Here is a 19,315-nt window from a genome sequence, read left to right as displayed (position 1 = left end):
GACTTGCGGACAATTTAAATATGATATTTAGATATTATGTTTTTTACCCAGGAACAATGTCCTAGAGTATTGGTAGGGAGTTCTTAAACATGCTGTATATAAAAATAATATTGGTTTGGACAAGCTTGTATTGCAGTGGACACCTTACAATGGGCTCTGTCCTACTATTAATTTCAAAAGTGCGTGCCAAAAACTGGAAACCATTTCCATTATTTTCGTTCTGTGGAAGCAAGTTGTGGTGCACCAGTCACATGGTTTCTGGTTACTTGTCACTTGATCGAAGCGGTGCATGCACCTCCCACGAACTCAATCAATAATAATTTACTAACGCATCATGACTGTGTTGTGTATCTTTCAAGTAATAATTAATTAATAATAGAGTTAAATAGTTAATTCATACATTACGTTAAATAACGTATTTTTATTGAATGATTATTATGCATCGTGTAGGCTAGCATGTAAGTATATAAAATGAGGATACAAATAGGATAAAGATAGTTTTGGTTGTGCTGTGGTGATGATTTTTAGTCTGTAGTGATTCGCTGTTGGTAGGGTAGGGTATTGTTTCAATTTCAATCAGTTTATTATTTCAGTTGTTTTTTACGGTTATATTATTTTGTTAACATTGGATTGTTATTGTGAAAATATGCAGCTGACCAATTTCATTTGACTGATCATATTTCGAAATCGACGTCCATTTTTCTGATTAAGATACAAAAACCGTTATTCTGGTAAGTAATGTAGCCTAACCATAGGCCTATAATTATATTTTAAATTCTGTAGGTTACTAATTAACAAAATATATCCAGCATAGACCGTTCACGATTGATTAAATTGAATTGAAAATAGTTTTATGTGCCAACTTTTGATGTTGTGTAGGTACTCTAAGCATAATATTGACTGCCAAAATGTTGGGAGTTTGGGGTGGTGTTCTCGTATTCTGAGAGTTTGGTTAGTATCAAACAAACTCAATAAAACTTATATGCAACATGTAAACAATTTCTGTCAGCTATTGCACTTAAGCCTTAATGCACTTGAAACATTCATGATCCCGAAAGCGAGCAGTAAACATTGCTTTGATATAAACGTGTAAATCTAATATTACCTAAATAATCTGAATAAACTAGCTAAACCTAACCTTGCTTTTTTCAGGATTTAGTAGGGGTTGAAAATTTGAAAATAAACTCACGGTTTTCTTATGAAATTAGCCCAGGTATGTTCATTATATACTCTTAAGTTGAATTTGTTAATTTATGTTTTAAAAATTTGTCAACATGACTTATTATTTTTAACTTTTATTTATAATTATTTTAATACCATTCTCTAGTGAACATGGTTTGGTAAGTGCCACATTAGACCTGCATAAAATTAAGCTGGATTCGCACACAATGACACAACAGTGATAGTGAAATAGCTATTTGTGCAACTAGTGCGCAAAGTGACACTTAACTGTGTCAAAAACCTTTGTGCTGAACCGAAAGAATTTTTTTCGCACGAGTTACCATCGAATATGAAAAGTGAGTATTTTAGGTGGAATGTCCTGAAAACCATCAAATGATTTTGATGCATGTATGATTTTGTAATTAATAACAAATTTAATTAATTTTTAAATTATAATTCTATAAAAATTGTTTTATTTCTAAATTTCAAAATGTTGAAATTTTTGAATTTTCAATTTTTTTCATTTTTAAATTTTAAAATGTTCAAACTTTAGACATTTTAGTTTCAAATTTTTAACTTTTTAAATTTGTATAAGTTATTCTTAAAATTCTTATTTTAATAATTTATTAATTAGTTTTAAATATTTATTTTGTCAAAATTACATTTAATCGTTCTCATTGAAGTTGAAAATTCCCAGCCAATAAAAGAGATTTTGGATGGATTCTACCCCCAACCTCATCATCCTTGTCAATATTTCATCCACCAGTCCAGTTTGCTCTCAACTGAGCTACTGAGCCACTCTCTGATAATTGAATGCTTGAAGGGGGTTCATGTTATGTAAGCATTGAAATGACTACCACAGTCAGTGTTACCAACTTAATTTCGATTTTACCGCTCTGGTCCTCTATATAACCTATCAACTATTTTGTGTTGTCATGCTGCAAATCTGGAGTACGCAAAGTACTTTGCGCACTAGTGCGGAAAAGTAATTCTTTGCGGCCTGCAATCAGTGCAGAAATGGTCAATTTTCAAGGTATCTGTAGGAAAGTATAATTCATAGTACTCTAATTAATACCGGATATTTGAAAAAGCCAGAAAATTATAGACCTATAAGCTTAATAAGTAACCTTTCTAAAATATTGGAAAAAATACTAAAAAAACAGAATTATGAGCTTTTTGGAAAAAGAAAATATAATAGATAAAAAACAATTTGACTTCCAAAAAAATAAGTCTACCAAAGATGCAGTCATCCACTTGAATAAAATAATTTTTGACAACTTCAATAGCAATAGAAAAACTCTTGCAGTATTCATGGATCTATCAAAGGCTTTTGATACCATACCTCACAATATACTATTAAACAAATTAGATGGGACTGGAATTAGAGGCGTAGCGAATGATTTATTTGCCTCATACTTAACTGAACGTAAACAATACCTACATCTACATGGTCAAACTGATATTAAATATTGATCAGGTTTCGGCTTGCCTCAAGGTTCGGTGTTATCACCAATTCTGTTTCTGTTGTATGTGAATGACCTACTCAAAATAAACCTACAAGATTGCACTACGGTACTCTGTCTTTTGCAGATGATACTGTTTTGATCTTCAGTTGCAAAAGCTGGGAAGAAACCTTCAAATAGAAACCTAATTACAGTTAAAAAATGGCTATTAGACCATATATTGACTTTAAATGCTGATAAAACTAAGTACATCAATTTTTCACCCAATATAACTGGACAACCAGCAACTGATTTAAGTCTTACAATAGAAACAGCAAATAATCGCAATGAAAACACTACAGATAATACAGAAGTTTATAATAAAACATTAGAAAGGGTGCAAATATTAAAATTGAAATTAAATATATGGGTATACTATTAGATCAAAGTATTAAATGGAACAAGCACATTGATTATTTATGCTCAAAGCTGAAATACCTAATTTACATTTTTACAAAATAAAAAACATAGACATAATACGAAAAATTTACTTTGCATATGCTCAATCACTATTTCAATACATTATTGAAGTATGGGGAGGTGCATATGACACGCATTTAAAAAAGTTATTTATCCTACAAAAACATATTATAAGAGCAGCATTAGGAAGGCCACGACTCTATCCTAGTAGGGAAATCTTTCTTGAATTTAAGGTTACGACAATAAGACAGAATTATATGAAAAACATTATACTCCATATCAATAAAAATAAAACTAATTTTGCTACACACATTTCACCCCATAATACACGTCCTAACAACAGATTTAACACGAACTCATCAAGCTAACCATATGCAGGCATCAATTTCAATATTATTGTAACTACATTATAAACAAAATTCCAAATGACTTTATTGATAAAAAATCACACGCGATTCAATTAAAAGTTTGGAATATTGGATTGACAAAAATTTATTCTTTAAACTAGTGGTATAAAGTATAATGTTGTATACAAATAATTGTTACTAAAAACAGTGAGCGATGGGCATGTATACTCTTGAACCAGGCTTGTAATTTATTGTCCCAAGTCACATTACAGGAACTTCTTACATTGTAATTTCTTCGTTAGCATTATCAATTGTATATTAATTCATATACTGACCTGAATTGATACAGAATAAATAAACTGCAACTCACTGCCAACACACAAGGAATCTTATGTTGGCAGTGCCAAGTATTACAGTCATGTTATTGATGCACTTAAGTTACAATCAATGTTATTTATATTGTATTGTAAAAATATGTATTTGTAATTTTTGGCAATAAATTCAATTCAATTCAATTAGAGTCTGATGGTAGCAAGAATTCAAAAGGTACCAGTGTTAATGTTGAGTCGGGCTTAAACCACAAAATAAAGTTCTGTCGTGAATTTATCAAACTCTTTACTTACTTCATACTTCTCTCCTTAGTCATGACCAGATAACTGGATTGACTGTGTCAGAAAGTGGACCTGACTTGGTCCTTGTCGTAGAGTTGACATAAAACTATGTCCGTAATAAACACTTATTTACGTTTATAAACTTAGTCAAACATATAAAAAAACATTTAAGAATAGTAATATTTAAACTTTTTCAAGATGGCCTTGCCTGTATGCATTACATTAATTATCACTCGACGTTAGCTGATGTTACTAGTGGCCTCAAAGTATTCCTCCACTGAATAGAATGGAGACTCTATCAACCAGTTTTTTATTTTTGTTCTGAAGCTCCTGTTGTCCAAGTTCTTCACACTGTCAGATAAGGCGTTGTAAATCCTCAGGGCTAGTATTGGGAAACAATCCTTCTTCTTACTCAGCCTGCAGAAAGGGATGTCTATTTTCGCTTTTCCTCTGGTGTTGTAGGAGTGTCTGTCTTCTCTTCTTGTGAGCAAGTGGAAATTATCCCTTGCGTGCAACAGGGAGAGCCAGATATATTGATTGTATACCGTGAGTATTCTCAGCTTGATAAAGATGGGTCGGCAGTGGTCCAAGTATCCCGCCGAATCTAGGATCCTTAGAGCCTTCTTCTGCTGGAGCAGTACATCTTTACAGCCTGGAGCGTGCCCCCATAACTGAAGTCCATAGTTGATATGGCTATGAAACATAGCAAAATACACCTCCACCAGATTAATGGCTTGACCTGGAGATTAATGGCTTCAGACGTCTCAGTAGGTTCATCAGATGTTATCAATGTGGCTACTCCAGCCAAGTTTAGCATCCAGTGTAAAACCCAGTAGCTTCACTTCTGTGAGATCGTCAAGCTGCTCCCGAACAAGAGTGCATGTTGTCTCCTGGGTTTTGCTTTCATTAAGAATCAGCTCGTTGCTGGTGAACCACTGCTTCGCCTGCTCAAAAATATCTGCTGCCAACCTCTTGGACAAATCTGGTGCTCTACCCCTTGCGAAAATAGTGGCATCGTCAGCAAACATGAGGATGTTGCCCATAAATCCAAGGTCATTTATCATTACCAGGAACAGAACAGGACCAATCACTGAACCTTGTGGCACTCCGTGACGAACCCGTAGTGGACCTGAGTTCGCTCCATCAAGGGTAAGAACCTGCCTTTTATCAGAAAGGTAGGCTCTGAAGGTGGCAAGGACTGGACCGCGTACTCCATAAGCAGCCAGTTTCTTGAGGAGAATATCGTGTGAAACACACTCCTTTAAATAAGGATGGACTATTCCCACTCAGCCCGGCTGAGTGAGTACGGATAATATCATTGGAACTTATGCTAATTATATTTTTACTGTCACTGTCACTGTCACTGTTGTGTGCGAATCCAGCTTTATTTTGTGTTAAGGTTAGTGATATAGCCTACGCATTCCGCTCACAACAGTGACAGTGAACATATGTTTTAAGGTTAGGCCTATTATTCATACTCACTCGGCGGAGCTGAGTTGGAATTTACCAATAAGAACTCGTTGGAATAAATTATATTTTCACTGTAGTGTGCGAATCCAGCTTCATCGATCAAATTGTTCAATATATGCGGACTTGCAGATAAATATCTATTCAATGCATGTAATAATATGAGAAAAAACCTGATATGTAATTCACTGAATCCACCACTTTCACTGATGAACCGTGGAAAAAATAATAATTTATTTATGTAATCTATTCAATTTATAGTTTGTATTCAATTTTATGTGTAGGTTGCTTGGAGAAAATAAGTGTAATACAGTATTTCAAAAGAGGATAAACATAAAAATCAAATTCTTCAATTTTCAACAGATAGACTCATATTAATTGGAAAGCTAGCCGCACATTAGGCATATGTGCGATCGCATGCAAGAGCTGACTTGATGGGTTGATTGAATAAACGATAGATATAATCTAGTGACTAAAGTGGGGTCCAGTGGAAAAGATAGGAGATCAGCTTTGCCGATTCTCTACCTTGTTACTGCCTTCTATAGAATATAGCTGATACCGGTATATTTGATTAACTGTTTGTTCATTCTTGTTGAAAATAATCAATTATATTTTGTTCGTAAATTTTTTTCAATTATTTCATATAAAATAATACATTGAGAAATAAATACTTTGTTAATTAATTATATCTCTAAAATTTTAAAAATCGGTCTTTCACCGTTGCGGAGCTAGAGAAGGATAGCGCTATCTGCTTTGTCGAATGATAGCAAAACCATGTTAATTAAATTCGGCTATTATAACATGGACGTCATTAGTTCTAGTCCATATAATATAGTCATTAGTTCTAGCTAGATATTTCCGTTGAATTCTATAACCAAATTAATGGCAGGTTCCATCAGCGGATAAAATTATGTAGCTGACTCATTTGCTTGAAAATGACTTAGAATAAGTAATCGCTAGCTCTTATTCAATCGACCCATTATTGGAAACCTTATCACTTGATATGCAGGTCTAATCGGCCTATCTGAAGCCATAAATACATTATCTTACTTTTCTCTGTTATTCCTCAAATATTATTTTATTGAGATTAGTTATGTATGTGACATGTGTCAATCCTGATTTATTTCCTTTTTTATCATTTGTAGTCTATATTTTATTTTGACAGTAAATTATTCTGACAAGCATCACTTGACTTTGGGATAAGTATTGAAATTACTTGTTACCTCAGAATTTGTTCCCGTTAGAATATTTTGACCAGGTTATGAGTTTATGAATTTTCAATTCGCTTATCTAATTCATCAAAAACGAGTTTCTTACGAATTGTGGGATGAATAAAATATAGTGAGGTAACCCAACACCCATTTCATTCTAAAAAAAAAACATAAATAGAAGTCTTTAAGCTTATCAGTCGACAAATAAAATGAATTTAATCTTTGGATATTCTACAGCTTTTTAGTATAATCAGAGACTATAATAATATTATTACATCATAGAGAAAACACCGATAACAATGTTTTAGTTCTTTCTATTCTTATTTTATGATAATATTCATTGTCCTAATCTCATCTTAGAATGTTTGTTTTTTTAGGTCTGATAGATTGGAATCAGAAATGCGGGACTTATCAAATGCAGCAGTAAAAGGTTTAACAGATAGTGGTAGTCCATCTTCGATATCAAACATACCTACAAAAAGTAAGGAACCGGTAGAAGTAGTTTCTAAACTCTCGCCAGATTCATCGGAACCCGACACTTTGAAAATACTTGAGAATGGATTAGATAACAATGCATCCAAAATCTCATCCGAATCAAAAAATTCTGGCACTATTTCCAATAATAAACCATCTGAAAGAGAAGGGAACTGCTATTGGTAAGTATATTCTCCATTTTATGTCTCTTGATAGAAGGTTCTGGGCCTATAAGATCCTCTTTCATTATTTAATTTACAGGATTGGGCAATGAAGTATTTCCAATGTGAATTTGGGATAGGATAGCTGTTACATACTCGTTTTTGAACGAAACTCAATTTTTTCCCAATATTCACATCACCATGGATGTTGCCATTTTCATACTTGGAGAGGGTGGAAAAAAATAAAACATTACTATGGAAAACATCATTTGAAAATGGCGCCCTTTTTTGATCAAACTCTACTGGAGACGTGAGAAATTGATGATAAAGTGCTGTGCAAGGAAGAGATAAATTCACCTTATTTGCCATGGAAAACAAATGGATACCTTTGAATTTGCGTTGGTGGATGAATATTGAGGTTTTCTGTTTTTCTATCAATGGCAACTGTAAAATCTGACAAAGCATCTTTGGAACGGTTCCACTTGTTTTTCGTTCCGCTACTACGTAGACATCATGTCGTCATCATGTCTGTCTGTCTGCGCGCTGTGTCTTTTGTGCGTCTGCGCTGTTCAGTGACGTCTCAATCGCGGTTTTTTGCCACTGCTCCATCAGCTGGTTTTCTATGCTTTTATTCGTATTTTCTCGTCGGATTTTTTGCCGTTGCAATTTTAATATTTGTGCTATTCGATTTTTTAGAATTTAATCTTGTCTTTTGGCATCTTACCTTTTTGATATTTGCCACTTTTTCAACATACGTTTCCAAACGTTTTCGTACGTGGCTACATTTCCGCTTTCCCCTTTTTCTTACTAGCGTCTTTGTTTTTTTGCTGTTTGTCGTTCAATGGGGATAGTCGATGGTGCATTTACGCCTTCGGTCTAAACCTTTCATCTGAATTCATCGGACTTACAAAACCTTTTTAAAGTGTGAATTATTCTTCAAATTAATTCGTTTGTTCCATTCTTCAGTGTGATTCAATTATTCATCGAGTTCTTCACTCAATTACTCTGTTAAAATTGGATAAACTTTGTCTAAAATTGCAACCGCGTGTGAGCATTTCATCGCTATTCATTTGATCTACAGAACCTTTTTAAAGTGTGAATTATTCTTCAAATTAATTCGTTTGTTCCATTCTTCAGTGTGATTCAATTATTCATCGAGTTCTTCACTCAATTATTCTGTTAAAATTGGATAAACTTTGTCTAAAAATTGCAACCTCATGTAAGCTTCAGTTGCCATTTTTTCTACAATTGGCTTCACCTCGTAAACTTCAAACTTTCAAGTGCATCATCTCTACTGTTTGGAAATCAATCCAAAAATTCCACAATTTGAAGATCGGATTATTCGTTTGGAATTCTACTCGCTCCAGCCTACTTTTCCATTGGGGGATTCGCCTACTGTAATGGACGTTTCCATGCTTGTCATCGCATGGCCTAATCACTTCATCGCTTGCTGATGTCCTGTTCCTGTTGGTATTGCGGAGTCGTTGCCTGTCTGCCTGGCCGCATCTCCTCTTCAAAATTTTATTCAGGTTATGTAAATCGTTCTTTTCAATTTTCATTTACATATACATCATTATTGTTTTATTAATGTCTATCTTGACATTTAACTCATTGAGGCCACCGACGCCTATTAATTCATTGTATTTAACAGTTACCCTTGACTTCATAAGTGATTCATTGAGGCCACTGACGCCTACTTATTGTTTTATTAATGTCTATCTTGACATTCAACTCATTGAGGCCACCGACGCCTATTAATTCATTGTATTTAACAGTTACCCTTGACTTCACAAGTGATTTTTTTTTGAGGCCACTGACGCCTACTTATTATTTTATTAATGTCTATCTTGACATTCAACTCATTGAGGCCACTGACGCCTACTTATTATTTGATTAATGTCTATCTTGACATTCAACTCATTGAGGCCACTGACGCCTACTTATTATTTGATCAATGTCTATCTTGACATGCAATTCACTAAGGCCATCGACGCCTATTTATTCATTGGATTTGACAGTTACCCTTGACTTCACAAGTGATTTTTTTGAGGCCACTGACGCCTACTTATTATTTTATTGATGTCTATCTTGACATTCAACTCATTGAGGCCACTGACGCCTATATAATTGTATTCAATTGTAGCAATTATTCTTTGTATTTTACAGTTACCCTTGACTTCACAAGTGATTTTTTTTTGAGGCCACTGACGCCTACTTATTATTTTATTAATGTCTATCTTGACATTCAACTCATTGAGGCCACTGACGCCTACTTATTATTTGATTATTGTCTATCTTGACATTCATTTCACTTAGGCCATCGACGCCTATCTATTTATTGGATTTGACAGCTACCCTTGGCTTTATAAGTGATTCATTGAAGGCCACTGTCGCCTATTACTCATTCTAATTGATGTCTGTCTTGACATTCAATTCATTGAAGGCCCATGTCGCCTATATTTACCTGGATAATCTTCATTGTATTTATTAGCTACCCTTAGCTCTTAAGTGATATTTTAAGGCCAGTAGCGCCTATTAATTATTTGGTCAAGGTCTATCTTGACATTCTAATTACTGAAGGCTTATGCCGCATATTGTTATGTACTCTATTTGTTGAACACTATCTGCAGATCATTGTCATATTTTTATTAATAATAATATTATTATTATCCCTCTTATAATCATTAATATTGTACCTTAGTAATAACTTTCATTATTGCACTCAATTATATTCATTTCAGGTATCATTATTATTACCTTTGCATTTGTTGCAATATCATTAATACCAATATCATTAATAATTTAATATCATTAATACCTTTGCAGTTATTGTCAGACCTCAATGGTCATTAATGTCATTGACCTAATTTCTTTAAATTTTGTAGTTCTCTACATTATTTCACATGTTGTAATTTTCCCAAGATTTGACTCATTGTTTTTGTATGTGGCCATCTACCTATTATTATTTATGGATTCAAAGACTTAACCTACTTACAATTGCCTTTGTATGTGGCCATCTGCCTATTATTAATTTATTGATCTCAAAATATTTGATTCAAGTTTGTATGTGGCCATCTGCCTATCATTATTTTATTGATCCCAAGATACTTGATACAATTGTTTTTGTATGTGGCCATCTGCCTACTATTATCATCTTATTATTATTAAATCTTATATTGTTGATTCATTTAGTCTTTTATTGGCGTACTTACCACACTTCAAGCTATCAGTATTTTTATGTACAGAATTCAAAGATTTATTTGTAGGTATTTATACCAACTATCATCCACAGTCCACTGCCCTGCCCTTGGATTCTGTCATAAAAATTGGTCCTCCAAGCCGTTCATTTTTGAGCCAGTCTTCACTTAGGATAATTGTTAATTTTTATTACCCATTTCTTGGTCCATTGAACCTTGGGGTTTCAGTGACCGTGTGCCTAATAGTCTAGCCTGACGCCAATGATTAGGTCCCACTCTAGTGTATATTTTATTTCATTGTACCTTTGTATGTTTATATTGTTTAATATTAAGCATTCACACACTTGTTTCAAATTTTCAGTACTGGCTGCAACTCAAAGCACGCTGCGACGTGTATGCACCAGCTATCAACTATCTTGTACCCTGAGAGACTGAACCGCACTGAACTGGTCACAGACGGCTATTGCGCATTGAGAAAACAACACACGGCATACCACACCGCCTTGCGAGCTCGCTACTTGACTCGCCGCACAGCAAGCTTGATACAACTTGCCTCAAACGCACAGGCGTGCCTCTCTGCGTACTGGACCAGCGCCCAAGGTTGCTTATTGGCGCAGCAATCGCATTGCTACAGTGCCTACTTGTCATTCACTCAGGTTTTTCTGTTAATTTTTAAGCATGTCTGATCGTGAGGAAGATTCACTTCCTGAGCCTTCTGCTCTTTTCAATACAAGAGACAATTTGCACCAGGAAATAGATTGGTTATGAAATAAAAACACATAGATGTTGTCAGTTTTCTACACTTTAATTTGGTACACGACCATGGTTTCGTGACCACACAGGTCACATTTTCAAGCTGACTAAAACTAAAACGGACATATTGGGCTGTTCAAAATAATACATGGTAGCCAACTTAACCTAAAGAAATAAAATAGCCTACTAAATAATTTGATGCATTGAGACAATAATAAATGGTGAGTTTCATAATCTAATAATGTTTAAAAATTCCAAAATATATTTTAGTAGAATTGAATAAATATATTAATCTATGAAACTAATCAGAAAGAATAATCATGTAGCCTAAGTAAGTTGGAAGTTAGGGAACAGCTGAGAGGGGTGAATGTAGTCTGTTTACCATTCCAATTAAAATTGTAAGAACTAAAAAATTAAAAGAACTAATCCTATAAATAATTTTAATCTCAAGATAAGTCAAAAAGATAAGTCATATTAAAAACTGTGAAGCTGATATTTTAGGAAATGTGGTTTGATGGTCTAATTGAATAAATTGAATGGATGGCAAATGAATGAATGATTATGCTAGCTCTAATCACACTATAACCTGAATGACTAAGAAGTACATAAATTTTCCAACTACAAGTACAATATTTATTCTACAGCAGATCTTAAATTATCAGAAAAAATCTCTAATCCTACTATTGTGTGTTGTACAGTTATTGTTGTGAGGTGACTATTGTGTTTGTTTAGTTACTTCTTAAAACCATTTTACCAATGTAGCAGTTAACAAATTCCAACTGTTCGTTAAGGTTGTCACTGTTTGGACATCCAATGATTTTTTGGATTTCCATTGCTTCTAAAATATTCAAAAGCCTTCCTTTTTCGCATACATGTAGAATGTTCACATCTTTGGTGTGATCAAAGCTGTGTCCTGCCGTGATTAAGTGCTCTGCAAATTTGGATGTGTCCTTCTTGTGCTCCCATGCTGTTTTGTGCTCTAAGATCCTGATTCTGAATTTTCTTCCTGTCTGACCTACATATTGGGCATTGCACTCCCCACACTTCAACAGATACACTCCACTTTTATCCCATTTTTCAATTTTGTCTTTTGACATGTTCAACAGTTTGTGTAGAGTTGGAATGGTTTTGAAGGCCACTCTAAAACCATTCCTTCTAAGTAGCCTTCCTATCTTCTCTGAAACTAATCCTAAATATGGTATTGTGATCCATTTTACTTCATCCTGTGGGTTTGAACTTGTGTATATTTCTTTCAGTATCTTCTGGTTTTTCTTCTTTTGGAGTAATCTAATTATGAACCTATTGTTGTATCCATTGTTCTCTGCAATTTTTAGGATGGTGTCCAGTTCTGTTTTGAAATCTGTGTGATCTAATGGGATGTGTATTAGTCTGTCTAGCATTGAATGGAATGCTGCTGATTTATGTGATTGTGGATGGCAAGATGAGTTTGGTATAACTGTGTCCGTGCTCGTAGGTTTTCTGAATATTGCAAATTTGTGTTTTCCTTCTTGTTCACTAATAGTTAAGTCCAGGTAGTTGATGGAGTTGTTGACACCCACTTCTTTTGTAAACTTGATGTTTTGGTGGATGTTGTTGATAAAGTTGTGGAATAGATCTAGTTGTCTATTTGATCCATTCCATAAGCAAAGAACATCATCTACATACCGAAACCAGTACCCTATGTAGTTTCTGAAACGTGGAGCATTGAGGATTTCTTTTTCAAATTTGTCCATGAATATTTCCGCTAACAGTGGTGAAAGAGGTGAGCCCATAGCTAGTCCATGTTTTTGTTGATAAATATGGCCATTGAACTTGAAAAAATTTTGGTTGGTGCAAACTTCCATGAGTGTCACTAATTCGTGGATCTGATCTGGGTTGATAGGTGAGTTTTCTAGGATAGTCTTGGCCTGTTCAATGCTTTCCTGTACAGGGACACTAGTAAATAAATTCTTTACATCAAATGAGACTATGGTGGAATTCGGTGGGAAATTCAACTTGGATAGTTTTTCTGTAAGTTCAACTGAGTTTTTAACACTATATTGTGGTTTGAATGCTGTGTAGTTTCGGAACAGACTGTTTATCTTGAATGAGAGTTTGTGGGTAGGTGAACCTATGAAGGAAACCACAGGTCTTATAGGAGCTCCTGCCTTGTGTAACTTGGGAAGACCAAATAGTCGAGGTGTCAGGGGGTTCATGTTGATTAGTTTTCTTCTGTCCCATGTATTGCCTAAAATTCTGCTTCCATTCACTTTGGATCTTACTGTTGTGTTGTATTTTTCAGTTGGGTCTCTGTCTAGATTCTCAAAGTTGTTTTCTGATATAAAGTTTTCAACTTTCTCCACATAGTCCTCTTTTTTCAAAATGGCAGTTGTGTTTCCTTTGTCTGATTTTGTAAGAACTAGGTTAGACTCTTTCACTTTATCTTCAATTTTCTTGATGATGACACTACAATTATTGTTCTTTTTGTGTGGTGTGTTGGTTTTGGTTTTACTGAGAATTTCGATGCACTGGTTACTCAAAAGTTTGTTGTGGTTGACTTCTTCACTTTTGTCCAGGTGAGCAGCAAGTATCTGTAGGTTGTCCCTGTTAGTTTTTTCCACACAAAACTTTTTGCCTTTGCCTAACAGTTCTATTTCATTTTTGTGGAATTTTGTGTTGGATAAATTGACTACTCTGTCGGCAAATTGAAAATCACAGTTGTTGTACACTGGCACTATGGTTTGTGGAGGTTCTTTTTTCCCAAGATTGAACAGTTTCTTTTCTTGAATCCTGGTCTTTTTGTTGAGATTTATAAAGCAATAGTCCCGCACTTTACTATCTAAGTGATCCCATTCTATTTTGTGTAGTTTCCAAGTGAGTTGTGAATGAAGCACATACAAGTAAAAACTAAGAGAGTCTCTAACTTTGAACCAATGTTTCCTTTCAGAAATAAACGAACAGTTGGAATTTGTTAACTGCTACATTGGTAAAATGGTTTTAAGAAGTAACTAAACAAACACAATAGTCACCTCACAACAATAACTGTACAACACACAATAGTAGGATTAGAGATTTTTTCTGATAATTTAAGATCTGCTGTAGAATAAATATTGTACTTGTAGTTGGAAAATTTATGTACTTCTTAGTCATTCAGGTTATAGTGTGATTAGAGCTAGCATAATCATTCATTCATTTGCCATCCATTCAATTTATTCAATTAGACCATCAAACCACATTTCCTAAAATATCAGCTTCACAGTTTTTAATATGACTTATCTTTTTGACTTATCTTGAGATTAAAATTATTTATAGGATTAGTTCTTTTAATTTTTTAGTTCTTACAATTTTAATTGGAATGGTAAACAGACTACATTCACCCCTCTCAGCTGTTCCCTAACTTCCAACTTACTTAGGCTACATGATTATTCTTTCTGATTAGTTTCATAGATTAATATATTTATTCAATTCTACTTAATTATTTATAGGGTTAGTTCTTTTAATTTTCAAGTTCTTTGTGTTTTCCATTAATCTAACTGTGGGAATTCTTTAACTTCGATCCTAAATTCAATGGTAAACAGACTACATTCACTCCTCTCAGCTGTTTCCCAACTTTCAAACTTACTTAGGCTACATGATTATTCTTTCTTTCTGATTAGTTTCATAGATTAATATATTTATTCAATTCTACTAAAATATATTTTGGAATTTTTAAACATTATTAGATTATGAAACTCACCATTTATTATTGTCTCAATGCATCAAATTATTTAGTAGGCTATTTTATTTCTTTAGGTTAAGTTGGCTACCATGTATTATTTTGAACAGCCCAATATGTCCGTTTTAGTTTTAGTCAGCTTGAAAATGTGACCTGTGTGGTCACGAAACCATGGTCGTGTACCAAATTAAAGTGTAGAAAACTGACAACATCTATGTGTTTTTATTTCATCATGGAACGTTTCTACAACATCGACCACAACTCAGTTGAAATAGATTGGTTCATAACCAGCTATAACGATTATGTTGTGGACACTGAAGCCACTTATTATCAACTATTGACTGTAAAAAACGAACTAGGTTCACTTAGAATTAAGTATGATAAGATACATCAACAATTATCGAATTCAGAGTTGCAAGTGCAGGACACTTCAACTCATTTTGAGATACTCAATAAGTTTATCTCCATTACCTCTAAGGCAAACGCTGCATTAACTGCCTTTGAAAGCAGACAACGCAACAATGAGGCCACTGCTGGTGCTTCCCAGCGGCCAACATCTCAAAACGCACCTTTGGCAAATTTTCAGTTGCCTCAGATACCGCTTCCACGCTTCAATGGGGAGCTTTCAAAATGGCAAGCATTCTCAAGTGCTTTTACTAATATTATTGGTAATCAAGATAACATTAATGATTCATTGAAATTTTTCTATCTTCGTCAATCACTCAGTGGTGAAGCTCTTGCTAGAGTGGAACACATTGAAGCTGACGAAAATGGTTTTCAGCTTGCATGGAACCTCTTAAGGGAGAGGTATGACAACAAGAGATTAATTGCAGCCAGGCACGTCACGGCAATTGAATCTCCGCCTACCATAAAGCGTAACTGTCCGCAATCATTACGGGCATTCATTGACTTTTGCAAGTCCCACATTACCGCGCTCGAAGCGCTTCAACTTGGAGTCCAAATCAAGGACTTGTTGTATATGCACAAAATGTTGTTGCAGTTGGATACTGCTACTGTTCGAGAATGGGAAAAGAGTGTTGGTATACACGACATTCCCACCATTGATAAATTCTGGAATTTTTTGGAATCACAATGCAAAATCATGGAAGCTGTTGCTTCAAGCTCAGCTAACCATCATCAAGGAAATGTACAGCAAAGTACATCCAACTCGGTTGGTGCTCATAGCAAGCCGAAGTTCAATCAAAGTCAATCAAATGTTCAAGCTAGGATGCAGGTTACTACCTCTTCTATGTCACCTTGTAGTTTTTGTAATTCTGTTGGTCATTTTCCAAATCGTTGTAATGAATTATTGAAGTTACAGGTTACTGATCGTTGGAATGCTGTCCGTGACAAAAGGTTATGTTATAATTGCCTCAAGCCTTTCGCACCCAATCATGTTTGTTCGGACAAATCGTGTACACTTTGTGGCAAGAGTCACCACACTGTTCTTCACAGGTCGTATCCTCAATCACGGGACACTCAGCCTACTTCTAAGGATAAGGTAACTTCAAATGTTATTCATTCTCAATCCTTTGCTCCCTCCAGGGGCAAGAATGCTGTTTTGAATTCCGTCATGGTTCAGAATGTGGAAACAACTAAGCAAGCTGTTTCTCATGCAGAACAGCCTCAGAAGAACTCTCATGTCACAATGAGCTCCACTTCGTCTCTGTGTTTGCAACAGCAATCAACTGTCGCTTTGTTACCTACTGCCGAGGTTTTGGTTCAATCTTCTAGTGGGGAATTTATTAAAGCAACCGCGCTTTTAGACTCTTGCTCTGATTGTAATTTGATGTCAACTAGGTTGGCTGAAAAATTGTCACTTGTTACTTTGTATTCTGACACTTTGATTCATAGTGTAGGTGAGAATAAGACCAAATAATCTATTTCTCATTCAGTTTGCTTGTCCTCATCTGATCGTTCGTGGTCGGTTGAAGAAAATTGTATTGTAGTTGATAGCATATCATCTAATGTTCCTAGTGTGAACATTGATCTTTCCAAAATTTCAATTCCTGTTGAACTCAAATTAGCGGATCCATTGTTTGATCAGCCTAAGCCTGTAGATTTGTTACTTGGTGCTGGTATATTCGCATCTATTCTTCAGCCTGGTAAATTATATCTAGCTCAAAACGCTCCCATCCTTCAGAAAACCAGTCTAGGTTGGGTCATATTTGGTCCTTGTAAGGCTATTCGTCCTATTGCAGCACCTCGTTCGTGCCTCCCCGCTTCACCTGTGGCCGCTCCCCGTAGGGTCACGTCGAATTTTCTAACTTCAAATGATGTCTCTCATCAGTTAGAGAAATCAGTTCAGGAAATCAGTTCTCATTCAGTTCAGGTATTAGCTACTACCTCGTCTCGTAATGATGTTATTTCAGGTATAATCAATAGTTGCTCAACTTATCACAAAATTGTTCGTACAACAGCATATGTTCTACGGTTCATTCATAATTGTAAAAAACAAAATTCAGTCACTCCGCGTTTTGGTCAATTAACTATCTCTGAAATTTCAGAAGCTGAAAATTGTATCTTCAAATCTATTCAAGAAGAAGCTTTCTCTGCTGAACTTAACCTAGCGCCGCAGTGCAGGATGGTTTCTTACAGCTTGGCGTTGTTGTCATTCGAGATGGGTGTCTGGCTTGGAAGTGTTTCGGCCGCATTGCAGGATGACTGTTAACGGTTGCCGGAAGATCAACAGCTGGATTTTTTTCGTTATTTTTGGTGATAGAGAAATTCTGATTGCAGATTCGTTCTCAGCGACCCCAAGTTTAGCCTAAAGGCTCAGAATGTCAACAATGTTTTTAAATAATTAAAAATCATCATGAAAAGTCATTAATATGGTAGTACACCACGTTTCTGGAAACTTTTTACTGGTGACTGGAGTTATTATTGACTCACAAAAATAAAAATAGTCGTGAGAAAGAAAACTGCTGATGAACGCGAATAAGACCGTCACTCCATTGTTCTATTGTCTCGGCTGCTTGGCTGAGCCTGGCTGGAGGGATCAAATAACCGACTGGTTTGTTCTTTCGTCTGTCCGCTAGGCGTAACTACGCCGACCATTGCTGGGTGGGAGGTGTTACTGCGGCCGCTCGCATTCCCACCAACGCTGCTATTATTTGCTGTCTCAGCGCCTAGTCCGATTCAGCCAAGCAACCAGCCTGCACTGCGGAGCTAGGTTTAAAGCATTGCGTCAAAATCAGGAGCTATTGCCTAATAGTTCTATTAAAGCCTTGTCACCATTCATTCATTCAGATTCTCTGCTCAGAGTTGGTGGACGTTTACAAAATGCAAATGCTTCCTTTGATTACAAACATCAAATATTGTTGCCTAGCAATCATAAATTCACTCGTGCATTGATTGTTGCTCACCATCGTCGTATAAGTCATGCTGGGGTGCAGGCCACCATGGCCAGTGTAAGACAACGATTTTGGTTTCCCTCCACCCGTCGCACCATCAAAAGTGTATTGCGGCATTGCATATTGTGTTTTCGCTTTTCGGCTCTTCGCTCTGAGCAAATCATGGGTAGTTTACCAGCGGCCCGCGTTCAGGCTAACTTTCCCTTTTATAATTGTGGTTTGGATTACGCCGGTCCTATTTCCATCCGTGTAGGCGGCCCCAAATCTCGTACTTTTTCTAAGGCATACTTGTCGCTGTTTGTGTGTATGGTAACTCGTGCCGTTCATATTGAAACTGTCTCGGAACTTACTTCCAAGGCATTTATTGCCGCTCTGATTCGTTTTTCTGCTCGTCGTGGCATCCCGCATTCCATTTTTTCGGACAACGCCACAACTTTCGTTGGTGCCAACAATGAGCTGCATGAGCTCCACGAATTTTTGTCCTCTGATCGTCTCAAATCAGATATTCATGACACTATGTCTGTACTCAACATCCAATGGCACTTCATTCCCCCTCGGGCTCCACACTTCGGTGGACTCTGGGAGAATGCGGTAAAAAATTTCAAATGCATATTCCGTGTAGTCACTTTCAACAAGGTATTTAACTTTGAAGAAACCTGTACTCTTGCTGCTCAGGTCGAGGCCATCTTGAATTCGCGCCCTCTTGTTCCCTTGTCGGAAGATCCACATGATCTTGCCTACTTATCTCCAGGTCATTTTTTGATTGGACGTCCACTTACGTCATTACCCTTCTTGCCGCCTAACACCAAACACATTGACCATCGTTCACGTTGGTATCAACTTGCTGTTTCTATTCAGGAGCTCTGGGATAGGTGGTCTCGTGAATATTTAACCACTCTTCAGAAAAAAGGCAAATGGTTAAACAGTTGTGAAAATTTGAAGGTCGGTACAGTTGTCATCTTGA

General features: G+C 35.7%; 1 protein-coding gene across 5 annotated transcripts in view; it reads left to right on the top strand.

The window, feature by feature from the left end:
- Positions 1 to 298: 298 nt before the first annotated feature.
- The window catches only part of LOC111056645 (set1/Ash2 histone methyltransferase complex subunit ASH2), a 66,253-nt gene continuing 47,236 nt past the window's right edge, over positions 299 to 19,315 (top strand). Inside the window, exons 1-3 of one of the 5 annotated variants that reach the window (XM_039441693.1) lie at positions 299 to 458; positions 1,153 to 1,213; positions 7,097 to 7,375. In XM_039441693.1, the coding sequence (XP_039297627.1) occupies positions 7,119 to 7,375 (257 nt within the window). In that variant the 5' untranslated portion in view covers positions 299 to 458; positions 1,153 to 1,213; positions 7,097 to 7,118. Of the gene's footprint in view, positions 459 to 496; positions 732 to 1,152; positions 1,214 to 7,096; positions 7,376 to 11,151; positions 11,208 to 19,315 lie in introns of those variants that run through there. The other 4 variants (XM_039441694.1, XM_039441692.1, XM_039441695.1 and 1 more) reach the window with 4 other exon arrangements.

Source organism: Nilaparvata lugens, chromosome X (genome assembly GCF_014356525.2).
Source record: "Nilaparvata lugens isolate BPH chromosome X, ASM1435652v1, whole genome shotgun sequence".
Taxonomy (NCBI): domain Eukaryota; kingdom Metazoa; phylum Arthropoda; class Insecta; order Hemiptera; family Delphacidae; genus Nilaparvata; species Nilaparvata lugens.
This window is presented reverse-complemented; position numbering and strand designations above follow the sequence as displayed.